Raw genomic sequence first — 13383 nt, forward strand, 5'->3', positions numbered from 1 at the left:
GCGTGGATTTGCTTTCCTGCCCGGACCCGGAGGCACACCTCTCTCTGCGTATACTCTGTTCAGTGAGACAGCCAGAGAGACATACATAAAAAGAAATGGTCAGGGTCCAAGCCAAATTTTATTCATGTTCTCCAGGAGATCAAGAACTACAGCACCTGTTTGGAGAATATTGTCAACAAAAAAGACTTGTAGTATATTTAGTGGCTATCTTTTAGATTAAGGAATTAACATTTTGTACACTCTGGTATTTTCTGTATATATCTGTATACTGTTGTATATTATGTGGTGTTAGTAAAATAAAAAAAAGAAGAGAGGTGAGCAGGCGGAGCAGCACAATCAGTTGACCGCACGGCAGCTGACATAGACGTGAATTAGCTGCGCATGTGCAAACAGCGTTGCAAATGACCATTCACGAATCTGCATTGTTTGCACCCCTTTAGTTTTAAATTTAAAGAGTTTAATTTGACCGTTTATTTTTATTATTTTCATGGACTTAATCACAGGACATTTTTAGACGGTTTCTCATTCCTGTTTCTATTTTTTTTTTTAAATATGCACATAGTGGTTTGTTATGGCTGAACGCTGTGATTGATAGCTATAGGGAATTAATAGGGTATTACAGTATGTACGGTAAGCACAGAGAAGGTAAACACATGTAAAGGGCGGGCACTATACAAAATGCAAATGAGACTTGGTGGCGTCACGAATATATTAATTAGCGTATGACGTTATCCGGCGACATTACGAGCAGACTTTAGCTACTTTACATTGAAACTAGTTGGCAACACTGCTCCCATGCTGTATTGTCTGACTGTCAGTGTAGGAGACAACTGCTCGAAATAATCTTTATTTAACATTTACACGTTTCTCCAGGTATTTATGCGTTTTTTCTAATCTTTTAAATTGGGTGGAGAGACAACCAAGTCGATGAAATAGCTCGCAAGCGAAAATTGTCGAGTGTTATTTTTAACGTTCGTTTGGTGTTTAGAATTCATCGCGGTTGATCTGTTTTCTCTTATTGAGATAGTAGAGCTATGGCAAAAGTGCAAGTGCTAAATGTAGCTGTCCTGGACAACCCAAGTCCATTTGGAAACCCGTTTCAGTTCGAGATTACATTTGAGTGCATGGAGGATCTTCCGGAGGGTGAGAATTAAAGTTTAGCATTTTAATAATTTTGTGTATGTGTTTCAGTGTACTTTATTGGCTAGCTTGCTAACTCGCTAACTCCCCAGATGACGTCAGAATGGCGGGTAATTGAAGCGTGCGAGGAAGTTTTATTATGCGCCTGAGTTATATTTAACTTTTATCATTTATTCTCCAAAATAAAATTGTCGAACTAATGCTTCACTCTCTTGCTCTTTTCATAAAAAATAGCAGCGGTACATGAATTTAATCTGATACAAGGAGTATATGAAATACATACAAATCATAATTGTTACTTCTGCATAAATACAATTATAGAATATATAACATACTTTAAACATATTAGATAAATGTAAATGTATCCACCGCTCCAAATGAGGAAATGCAATACTGCTGCTCCATTGTAGTACAGGATTGATAAACGGCACCATAGCTATTTCTTTTTTTATTGTGATTCAGATTTACCATATGAAAACCTTCATATTTCCTTTATTTACTGTAAAGGTATGCTAAATTAAGTTGATTGATGAACAACAGTATGCCATGTAGGAAAAACAGTGTATTAGACTATTGCTTTCTTTAAATACTGCATTTGTAATTCCAATGCATTATAATGAATATTTCAATATGCTGTAGCCAGAAAATCTGCTCTTTGCCTAAACATGTTCTTGTGTTTCTGTGTTATAGATCTAGAATGGAAGATTATTTATGTGGGCTCAGCAGAAAGTGAGGAGTATGATCAGACTCTTGACTCTGTCCTTGTTGGCCCAGTTCCTGCAGGGCGACACATGTTTGTGTTTCAGGTTGAGATTATGAAATTAACTTTATTTAGATTATTATTGGGCCTCATTAACCACCACTCTTTAATAACTGGGAAATTCAGTGAGTAAAGATGCTGACTACAACCCCTGGTGTCGCGAGTTTGAATCCAGGGTGTGCTGAGTGACTCCAACCAGGTCTCTTAAGCAACCAAATTGGCCCGGTTGCTAGAGAGGGTAGAGTCACATGGGTAAACCTCCTCGTGGTCGCTATAATGTGGCTCTCGGTGGGGCGTGTAGTGAGTTGTGCATGGATGCTGCGGATAAGAGTGTGAAGCCTCCACACGTGCTATGTATCCTTGGTAACGCGCTCAGCAAGCCATGTGATAAGACGCGGAGGCAGCTGAGATTCATCCTCTGCCACCTGTATTGAGGCGAGTCACTATGCCACCACGAGGACTTAGAGTACATTGGGAATTGGGCATTCCAAATTGGGGAGAAACCCCCCCAAAAAAATTTACTCCGAGAAGGCTCAAGTTCATTGCTTAAAAAATAGCACCAGAGTGCTTTACATTTTATTTAAATGCAATTTACTAAATAGTAATGTTAATAAATAAGGGTCTTTCAACAAAGAGTTGTGTGTCTGTTTAATCTACACACTTTATTGCATTGGTATTTAAAATAAGGAATATGAATAAGTTATTTTGGATTGTTATTATGCTTGTTCGCTTATTTCATAGATCTACCCGTGCATTTGGAGAATTTACTACTGTTATTCAGAGTGAGATATCTCTGCACTTATACAGCAACATAACAGATATATTACAACAACAACAACAATATTCAGATTGATGTTCCTAAAGAAGATACCATGATTTCACTCATGATGACCAAAGTAATATAGTTGAGTTCCCTACAAGGTGAACTACGAGATCTTAGCAGCCATAGGGCAGAGACTAGATCGGGTTAGCCAGCATAAAGAAAAGGGCACAGTACAAAATAAAATGTCCAGAGTGGCACATCATTTTTACAAGCCATGAGAACTAGTGTTCACACTGTACTCAATAGCCCTACACTGTATTTGGGTGTAGAGTTTTTAAGATTCTCTGAAACAAGTCTATAATTGGCTAAATAAATATTAAGTTAAAACTCTGTGATCACCAAGACTACACTTTGAAAAAAGTTTTTTTTAAAGTCCATCAGGCTCTTCCACTAAGTATACAACGGGAGGGTCTGGCAACAGGAATGGTTCACAGTTACTCACAGTTGCTGTCACGAAGAAGTGCTACTCCAGTGGTTCTCAACTCAAAGGATGCCAGGGGGCGCTGAGAGCAAATTACTAGAGAGACGGACGTTAGGTTAGAAATGGGGAGCGTTTATCACTCATAATAATCATATCTATCATCAAGTTCCTCTTTGCATTCAAATGTTTATCTAAAATTGGTTGGTTCTCAATCATAAGGGATGGTATGCATTTGTACTGCGGTTCATCTGATCTTGAAGTCTAGTGAAGCATCTGAAGTATCTGGTTTAGCAGCGTCAAATACACAGGCGGAGGCACAACCTCGGCTAATGCACCTGTTAGACTCTGTAGATGGATAATGCTCGATGAACGGAGCAGAACAAGCGCAAAGCTCTTAAAGCTTGAGCTCTTAAATGCCCAGCTCTGTGAGAAGCAAGGCACAAGAAGCAGAAACCATTTAAATTCGGAACAGAATTCTACATCACTACCCTTGAATTTACTATAGGATCACTAACTGTACTTTAGGCAGGATTGATAATATTATCATATCACTATATCAGCTGTATTAAATTTGTCATAGGTTACATTAGGGGAGTGTGGGAATATAATACATTTTTATTACAACTTATAAATATTAATATTTTTGTATTTATTGTTTTTAGATGTTTAGAGTAGGTCTACTGTTTATAATTAATCAAAAAAAGGTTTAGAACCACTGTGCTAGAGGATGTAAATGCCGCTAAACAAGAGGAGATAAAGGTAAAAACAACAACAACAACAGTGGATGTGCATTTCAAGAGCAGGTGTTGGGGTGGTCAGGAGATACCTGCATTTGGAGTATGAAGGAATTTAAAGACATATGTATGAGTCCAAACTCTTGAAGATAAATAGTCCAGTCTCTCATAGCAGTTGTAGAACGCTTGTACCAATGGCTGTGTATGTGCGCGCAGGCAAATGAAGTAAACTTTGAAATGCTTACGTTTGACTGTATGCAGACGCTAAGTGTTGCATCAAAACCAAAGTATAATTTACAACAAAAGCATACAGTGAACATGGGCTGTCAGGTACCAGAAAGGACAAAAAAAAAGCATCATAAAAGTAGTCCATACAACTTGTGTGCAATAAGTAATAAGCATACAATTATTATTATTTTTTTTTTTTTGAGGAACAGACCAAAATTTAAGGTGTTATTATTCAATGATAATCTTCCCCTTCGCTGCAGCTCTCAAATCTATTTGCTTCACATTCAAATGGCATGTCCAGATGTGTCACACTACATTTGACGTAATTTATGTCTTAACAGCTTTGGTTTTCATGAGCGATCAAGTTTGAATATGTGAAGTGAGAATAAGATTTGAGAGCTATGGCGGAATGAAAGATTTTCTGTGATTATCAACTTAAAGGGCTAGTTCACCCAAAAACAAAAAATCTCTCATTATTTACTCATCCTTATGCTATCTCAGATGTGCATGACTTTTTCTTCTGCAGAACACAAACAATGATTTTTAGAAGAATATTTCAGCTTTATAGGTCCATACAATTCAAGTGAATGGTGATCAGACCTTTCAAGCTCCAGAAATCACATAAAGGCAACATAAAAGTAACGCATACAACTCCAGAGGTGGTTAAATAAATGTCTTCTAAAGTGATATGATGGGTCTTGGTGAGAAACCAATCAATATTTAAGTCCTTTTTACTGTAAATCTCCACTTTCACTTTTATTTTCACTACTTTCACTTTAGTGTTCTGAAAGTAAAAGTGGAGATTTATAGTAAAAAAAGGATTAAAATATTGATCTGTTTCTTACCCAAAGTGATTGCATTCGCTTCAGAAGACATATACTAAACCACCGGAGTTATATGGATTACTTTTATGCTACCATTATGTGCTTTTTGGAGCTTCAAAGTTCTGGCCACCATTCACTTGCATTATATGGACATACAGAGCTGAAATATTCTTCTAAAAATCTTTGTGTTCAGCAGAAAAAAGAAAGTCATTCACATCTGGGATGGCATGAGGGTGAGTAAAAGATGGGAGAATTTTCATTTTTGGGTAAACTATCCCTTTCACAGAAACCCTATCTTTAAATTTTGGTCTGTGCTTCACACAAAGCTATCGGATGGCTTTTAAAGACTTGAAATTGTGCATACAGAGTAATAGACATTTTATAGCACTTTTTGGATAGTCTACAGTCACTATATATTTGTATTGTATAGAAAACAGCTGTATGAAGTATGTCTTATGGGTTTGAAATTTCATTAGTGTGAGTACAATTATGTCTGAATTTTTGTTTGGGTGAACTAACCTTTTAATGTTATTTTGTATTGAATTTACATATGCAAAGGACAATTATTGTATTTAACCTGCAGTTACACCCAGTATGAGTCAGTAAGTGAAAGCTGTGTCATTGTATTTTTGTCTGTCGTGTAAAAGGCGGAAGCTCCAAACACCACCCTAATACCTGAGAGTGATGCTGTGGGCGTTACTGTTGTTTTAATCACATGTACATACAGAGGACAAGAGTTCATACGCATCGGCTACTATGTTAACAATGAGTACATGGACACTGAGCTTCGTGAGAACCCACCCCGTAAACCTGACTATGGACAGGTAAGTGAATGCATTTCTTAATATCTAGGACTTGACATTTCAAAGCACACTTTGTTTTTGAATAGTTGTATTTATTTGGATCTTGTATACATCTGATGAAGGCATCTGACATCAATATTTGTGAAATCAAATTTGGCATAATATGCTAAATAGAGCTAGGTTTCATTTGAGTATTGTACTCAATCAGAATTTGCAGACGACTTTGCATTTTCTGCAAAGAAATCTGTGGTAATCTGTGGAATGCTTATAGATTTGGTAAATTTAGCCATAATATGTAATGATTAGCCAGAATAACTATATTGGTGAATTCAAAGACACTTTATGTGCTTTGTCTCAGCTCCAGAGGAACATCCTGGCTTCAAACCCACGTGTAACCAGATTTCACATCAACTGGGAGGGATGTGCTGAGAAGATGGAGGATTCAGAGAACGTAGACCCTGCACTGAATACCATGCTGCCCCCATCCTGCATCCCAGGCAAAGCACCTCCACTGGGACTTGTGCCAGACAACTCCATGGAATGTTTGTAGTGACACAGGCTCCTGTGAATAATCCTCACATCTCAACCCATGAGCTCAGGTCAATCTGGACACTGTGGAGGAGAGGCGAGATTATTCAAACACACCAGTCACTGAAAAAAAAGTGTATCTAATTTTGTCAAAGGTGTCACACCTATTCGAAACAAATCAGTGGTGTGCACAATCAGGCAGCTCTTTTTTTCCGATATGCAATTAAAATGTTTTCTTCTCAGTTTGAAATGTAAATGGGGAGTCATGAGTCTTAAGACATGATTAGGATCTTCTGCATCTAATGCTGTGTCTTTCATGGTACATTAACCTTTTGATGAAATACTGATCATTTCTCAAACCGAAGAGGGTGGGAGATCAAATAAGATTTCAAATGCATAATGTAAAAAATAATCTACAAATTGTTGCAGCTTCTCTTGCCAATATTTTTGTAAGTGGGGCGGTATTGTTTTGTGTGTGTGTGTGTGTGTGTGTGTGTGTGTGTGTGTGTGTGTGTGTATGTATGTCTATGGCTCTGTGTGCCAGTTCTCATTTAAATAAATAATGTAATGTAAAAATAAATTTTGTTACATGATAAAAAAATGGTCTTTGAAGTTGTACAATGATTTGTTGTGTATATTTGTGATCTGCAGCTGTGCAGTATTTTCATTCATAAAAAATGTGTTGCATTATTCAGTAATTCACCTTCTGCACCATGTTTGGAGTGACAGAAGCCGCTTGCTTGTTGCTAGGCAACCAGGACTATTGCTGCATCTGTGATAACTCATCACATTTCACTTAATAAGCCATCATTAAGTCGGTGTCCAGTTTTAAACAATTAATATACCCTAATGGATTTTACACGGAGATTTTTATTTCAGTGCAAATAATTCCTGTCTTAATGTAGTTGGGTTGCACAGAAAAGCATGCAACATGTGCATCCCAAAATTCTCCATTGAAATGAATTTGTTTTGCCATCTCGCGCACGACAAATCCGTTCATTGCAAACGATGCGCTCGATTTAGTCATGGGAGTCGAAAGCAATACATATACCTCCGCTTATGACCTCAGTGTGGTTGTTTTGCAGAAGACCGATCGCGTTTTAATATTGCATATACGTAGGGTGTCCGCGTGCATCAAATTCTGACCAACTTTCTAAAAATAGACCGTCTTGACGTCAGACAGCCAATCACGGCTTAGTGTGGCGGGAGGGGTCTGCGCGCGCGGCCATTTCGCTAACAAACACCACAGAGGATCATCAAAGGATTATGAATGAAACCGATTCTGATTTGGGAAACCAAAATACCTTGCAAGCTTATACAGACAGAAAGAGAACACAGAAACTTGTGTTAATGAAATTAAAATAGATGACGTTATTTGTCAGTTTGCGGGGGTAGGATAAAGTACTAGTGAGAGAAAGCGTTAGGCCAATCACCACTCTGCGTGCTCTGGACTGCTGACAGCTCGTCCAATCAGAGTCGGATACTGATGGAGCGTCACAAACCTACCGACCAATAGGAACCGCACAGAGGCGGGTCACACTGAAGCAGGAGTTCCCTCTAGCTGTGATAGAGGATTAATGGAGGGGCTCTGACTTGTCGAATTATGCGAACTACATAGTGGACAAGACCGAATCGTTTTATCAACACAAACAAGTAGACGGTCAGGGTGCCGAAAAGGTACGGGAAAATCTCCGTCCTGCGGCGGAAATCACGCACGGACGGTGAGAATACGGGCTTGTGTCGCTCAGGAGGAAAGTCGAGGGCCTCGCTGAGGGTTAGCAAAGCGAAGAAGAGCAGAAGGAGAAAAAGACGGGCACTGAGTGCTGTTTCAACGGACAAGATCCGACCCAACAGAGCTGAGAGACGATACAGAACCAGAAGCGTTGCCATAAGAAAGCCACTGTTTGCTAGCTACCTAGCTAGCTAACCAACTGACCAGCTACTATCAACCTCCAGCCTTTATTTCCAGCAGCGGATCTTTCGGAAACTATCTGTGATCTGACAGCAAGCAGCGATCCAGCGAGTTATGATCAGAGAGAGCTAGTGCAACAGCCTCAGAAATCGTATGATCAGAAAGAGGACGAGGTCTGAAGGCAGTTGGCGTCAAGAAAAGTCGACTTAAAGGATCTGTTGTTATACCTGGCCTGCAATCATGGGCAACGCGCCCACCGCCAAGAACAAGGGCAATGAGATGGAGAGTGGTAAGTGTTTGTGTGTTTACCTCAATCTTATGTCTGTTTCTAAACCGTGGTGAATAACTCTCATTCATATCCAAAAGGCTGTCTAGGTGTGCCATGTTTTGAGACACGGCATTATTGAATGAGTTAGTGACTTGGATTGATATCATGGTACAGTATGTATCCGTGGTTATCTAATAAAGGCCTCATGATGCCCAGTGCCATCTCTTTTTATCAGTTTCACTGACAGCTATGAGATATTGCAGTTGACTGTGAACGTCAATACATGGGTGGCCTTGATTTGTTATCCCGGAAATCAAACTAAATCACTAAACACTGTATTTTTCACATTCAGATTGGGCGCTTCCTTGCAACTAGTCATAACCATTAAATAACCGCCTATCAGCTAGGATTTTTAGTTATATACTGTAGTTATTTGCGCTTTAAAACACTTTACATTTAGTGCAAGTTAATAAAAAAGGGGCTTAATTTCAAAATGGGTCTCCAATAAGAAATGGCTGCTTTTTGGGAAGTGTTTTCAAGGACTCTTTTGAGTAAACACTTGAGATTGTCAGGAAGTTCTGGTGAATCCCCAGCCTCTGATGGTGTTGGACGAGCCAACACATTTTTTAGAGTGTGTTTGTTGGTTGTCAAATGTGTTTATAATATGTGTATATCAAATTAAAACCTGATCAAATGTGGGCTTGTCACTTGAAAAACTAGTTAACCCGATATTGAAAGCTCTCACATTCACACCCACATTCTTTTCTAAACCTGATTTTCTTTCTTCCATGGAACACAAAAGGAAACATTTTGCAGAATGTCCTGGATGCTCTTTTTTTATTATTTTTTTATTTTTTATTAATGCATCGAAAATGAATGTGGACTGGAGCCGTCAAGCACCATAAACGTTGCTCACATGTCTTCTGAAGTCATACGATACTTTGAAGAACAGAAATTAAAGTCAATATTTGCTGAAAACGTCAAAATATGCCACCTGACACCAATGCATTGTAGCAAGTGAACATGCACACCAAAATGCTGATAACTCCCAAAAATGTGCTTATTTTAAAAATCAGACAAAGCAAGAAAACCGTGTTTACATATGATTTTAAATAGTCGAGTTATTCTCTGCTTTTGATGTCATAACGTGAAGAGTCATGCACACAACACTTGCATACATTGGATAAGCCAGTAACCGTATTAACATGCGACACGAAATCGGGGTAATAGGCTAATTGTTCTGTACATCGGTTTATTCTTATGACATTTATGACCTTACACCGATAAAGGAAAGCCGTTTAATGCGTATACATCACCACATAGGTTGTTGGCTTATTACAATTTAGGAACGTGCTTGTAAAAACACTCATTGGCGTCAAACTCTTGATTCTTGCGACGCAGCAAGCTTGATTATCTAAAAGTGTGAATGAGATTGGAGAACGGATCTAGTGCATGAGTCGTATGAACTTATGTTAAATCAATTATATATTTTTTAATTTTGGAGCTTGGCAGTGAAAATCACTGTCCACTTTCACTGTATTCAATGAAACATTTGTTGTTTGTAAAGTAGATAAACTTGGCAAGAAAGCTATGGCAGTGCTGTTGTTTGGAAAAAAGTAATCTTTTGTTGGACCTTTTGTCTTTTGCAAAGAGGGAATACAAGGACATGATGATTTTGTTATTGTTTACATTTCAGTGATATGCTTGCCATGTATATAAATGTATAGGAAGAGTGAGTACTATGTGTCTGTTACTTTCAACTTGGCATTTGTTCTTCTGTAAGTTCATTGGGTAGCTGAACCTGTGAACAGCAGTTAAACTATGGTAAGGTGACTGTCAGTCTTGATATCAGTTGAATCCATCGCTCAATAAATCTATTTTATGTCCAAGTGAATAGCCTGATGTCCTTGCCCATTTTAACATAGCGTGGCGATGACTGCATATCATAAACATGAACAGCTGAGAAAAAGGGGCCCTATTTCAGGAGCTGCAGTTGGTTTCATGAGAAAGAAATCTCGGACCCAGAGGGTCAAACCACCAAGCTTGGGTCTAATTGTATTTACGATGTGTATGTGAGCTGCGAGGAGCAGAAACATAAACACAGGCCTGCCATGAGTCTTCAGAGAGCACTTTGGAGCGGTTGCGAGGAGGAGGCGGGGTCATATGATGCAGCCTGTGTGATCCGACCAGCCTGGAGTGTTGACGCTAAGCAGTCTCTTGAACATCATGTGATGACTGCTGTTATGAACAAGACCACTTTGTGTGTGGCCTCCCGTCTGCATATACAGGCGACGGTATCTCTTCACCTTGTTTCCTGTTTTCCTGTTTGAAAAGTTTGCTTTGATTCTGCTATCATTAAAGGCTTGTGCCTCTCATTCCTAAACATTAAAAAATCTGAAGCTCTACCTATTCAGAAACTTAAAGCAGCATTATCGGTTAATTGACATGCTTTACTTGATCTACAAATGTTATTTTCAGCTCTAAATTCTAATTACATGAGCAATGCTAGAAGCCATTTTATAATGAAAACTTTCATGTGCCAAGATGCTTTGTAACTGCAAACAGACTACAATTAGGCTAATGAACTGTATTAATTGGCCAGAAGAATTGTTTATTTCGATTATTGATGTTAAATTTAGTTTTTGAACATGGGTGGATATTTGTGTCAGTAACCAGAGGTTCTTGGCTCAATTTTGTTTTTGATGATTCATTTTTACCATTGAATGAAATAAAAGATGATGCTACAATATTAAATGTCACTGATCATTATTTACTGTGTAATCCATTATTTGGTAGTGGAGGGTCAAAATGGCCATTTTCACCTATGATTATGGGAGCAAAACTACAGGTTAAAAGAAACTATTGGAAACATTATTATTTTATAGTAATGAGATAGGTAGGTTTATTACTAAAATCAGTTGACCGCAGCACCCCTTTTTCTATGCCAATGGTGTGAGTATAATAATTGTAAAAAAAAAAAAAATGTTGTTTTTCCTAAGTTGAAATGCCTTTTAACCAGAGTTTGAAACGAACACTAACCAAATGCAGATATTTCATGCAAAGTGGCAGGTACTTTTGCTCATCTACCCACCACTTTGGCGGTTGACATTTAAAATGTCTTGGCGAAGGGTTGCCACCTCGTATTCAAAGTTTAAATGATATGTCCCGTACGTGATTTTTTTCCAGTATTTAAGCTGGTCCAATGCCGTCATAATTTAAAATTCGGTGGGTAAAGGACCATCTGAAAAGTCCACACATTGTGCAAAAACATGGTAAAACTGTGGAGGGTGTGGTAAGGGATATGAACATACATTCAAAATCAGCCACAACATTAAAACCACCTGCCTAATATTGTGTAGGTCCCCCCGTGCCGCCAAAACAGCGCCAACCCGCATCTCAGAATAGTATTCTGTTCTTCTCATCACAATTGTGTGTGTGGTTATCGGAGTTACCGTAGACTTTGAACACCTGTTCAATTTCTCATTAATGCAATTATCTAATCAACCAATCACATGGCAGTTGCTTCAATGCATTTAGGGGTGTGGTCCTGGTCAAGACAATCTCCTGAACTCCAAACTGAATGTCAAAATGGGAAAGAAAGGTGATTTAAGCAATTTTGAGGTTGGCATGGTTGTTGGTGCCAGATGGGCCGGTCTGAGTATTTCACAATCTGCTCAGTTACTGGGATTTTCACGCACAACCAATTCTAGGGTTTACAAAGAATGGTGTGAAAAGGGAAAAACATCCAGTATGCGGCAGTCCTGTGGGCGAAAATGCCTTGTTGATGCTAGAGGTCAGAGGAGAATGGGCCGACTGATTCAAGCTGATAGAAGAGCAACTTTGCCTGAAATAACCACTCGTTACAACCGAGGTATGCAGCAAAGCATTTGTGAAGCCACAACACGCACAACCTTGAGGCGGATGGGCTACAACAGCAGAAGACCCCACCGGGTACCACTCATCTCCACTACAAATAGGAAAAAGAGGCTACAATTTGCAAGAGCTCACCAAAATTGGACAGTTGAAGACTGGAAAAATGTTGCCTGGTCTGATGAGTCTCAATTTCTGTTGAGACATTCAGATGGTAGAGTCAGAATTTGGCGTAAACAGAATGAGAACATGGATCCATCATGGCTTGTTAACACTGTGCAGGCTGGTAGTGGTGGTGTAATGGTGTGGGGGATGTTTTCTTGGCACACTTTAGGCCCCTTAGTGCCAATTGGGCATCGTTTAAATGCCACGGCCTACCTGAGTATTGTTTCTGACCATGTCCATCCCTTTATGGCCACCATGTACCCATCCTCTGATGGCTACTTCCAGCAGGATAATGCACCATGTCACAAAGCTCGAATCATTTCAAATTGGTTTCTTGAACATGACAATGAGTTCACTGTACTAAAATGGCCCCCACAGTCACCAGATCTCAACCCAATAGAGCATCTTTGGGATGTGGTGGAACGGGAGCTTCGTGCCCTGGATGTGCATCCCACAAATCTCCATCAACTGCAAGATGCTATCCTATCAATATGGGCCAAGATTTCTAAAGAATGCTTTCAGCACCTTGTTGAATCAATGCCACATAGAATTAAGGCAGTTCTGAAGGCGAAAGGGGGTCAAACACAGTATTAGTATGGTGTTCCTAATAATCCTTTAGGTGAGTGTATATCTACATCAAATACACTAGCTTTAACAAACTTCAGTGGCGAACAGATTCGCTGAATGTAAACAAGTTTAATTAAACTGATGGCTTCACCTCCTGCTGACAGTTTTCCGTTGCATCAGTGATCCAGTTATATCTGTGGGTTTAGCACTTCAATTGTGTATTTTCTGTTTGTTAGGAATCCTATGTTGCAGGTAGGGCTGGGCGATAAAACGATATCAATATTTATCGCGATAAAAAAACTCTATGATATCGATGATAAGCTTTTGAGTAATTTTCGAT

General features: G+C 39.0%; 2 protein-coding genes across 3 annotated transcripts in view; both read left to right on the plus strand.

The window, feature by feature from the left end:
* Positions 1-735: 735 nt before the first annotated feature.
* LOC127653160 (histone chaperone asf1b-A-like) lies at positions 736-6929 on the plus strand. Of its 2 annotated transcripts, XM_052139726.1 has the most exons (5): positions 746-873; positions 1031-1143; positions 1831-1946; positions 5578-5754; positions 6092-6929. In XM_052139726.1, exons 2-5 carry the CDS (start codon positions 1035-1037, stop codon positions 6281-6283), a joined length of 594 nt encoding a protein of 197 aa, XP_051995686.1. In that variant the 5' UTR covers positions 746-873; positions 1031-1034; the 3' UTR covers positions 6284-6929. The 2 variants fall into 2 exon arrangements, with proteins under 2 accessions (XP_051995684.1, XP_051995686.1); XM_052139724.1 differs by having other exon boundaries at positions 736-1143; positions 6092-6928.
* A 604-nt stretch (positions 6930-7533) lies between these two features.
* prkacaa (protein kinase, cAMP-dependent, catalytic, alpha, genome duplicate a) overlaps positions 7534-13383 on the plus strand; it is a 39093-nt gene continuing 33243 nt past the window's right edge. Inside the window, exon 1 of the mRNA XM_052139717.1 lies at positions 7534-8462. Coding sequence (XP_051995677.1) covers positions 8414-8462 — 49 coding nt within the window. The 5' untranslated portion in view covers positions 7534-8413. The remainder of the gene's footprint in view (positions 8463-13383) is intronic.

The sequence above is a fragment of the Xyrauchen texanus genome, chromosome 12, assembly GCF_025860055.1.
Source record: "Xyrauchen texanus isolate HMW12.3.18 chromosome 12, RBS_HiC_50CHRs, whole genome shotgun sequence".
Taxonomy (NCBI): domain Eukaryota; kingdom Metazoa; phylum Chordata; class Actinopteri; order Cypriniformes; family Catostomidae; genus Xyrauchen; species Xyrauchen texanus.

Bases quoted from the DNA above. Each gene is read 5' to 3' on its own strand.
- LOC127653160 (XM_052139724.1), top strand. From the start codon at position 1,035: ATGGCAAAAGTGCAAGTGCTAAATGTAGCTGTCCTGGACAACCCAAGT. The intron at 1,144-1,830 runs GTGAGAATTAAA...TCTGTGTTATAG, and splicing joins CATGGAGGATCTTCCGGAGG to ATCTAGAATGGAAGATTATT. The intron at 1,947-5,577 runs GTTGAGATTATG...GTCGTGTAAAAG, and splicing joins GACACATGTTTGTGTTTCAG to GCGGAAGCTCCAAACACCAC.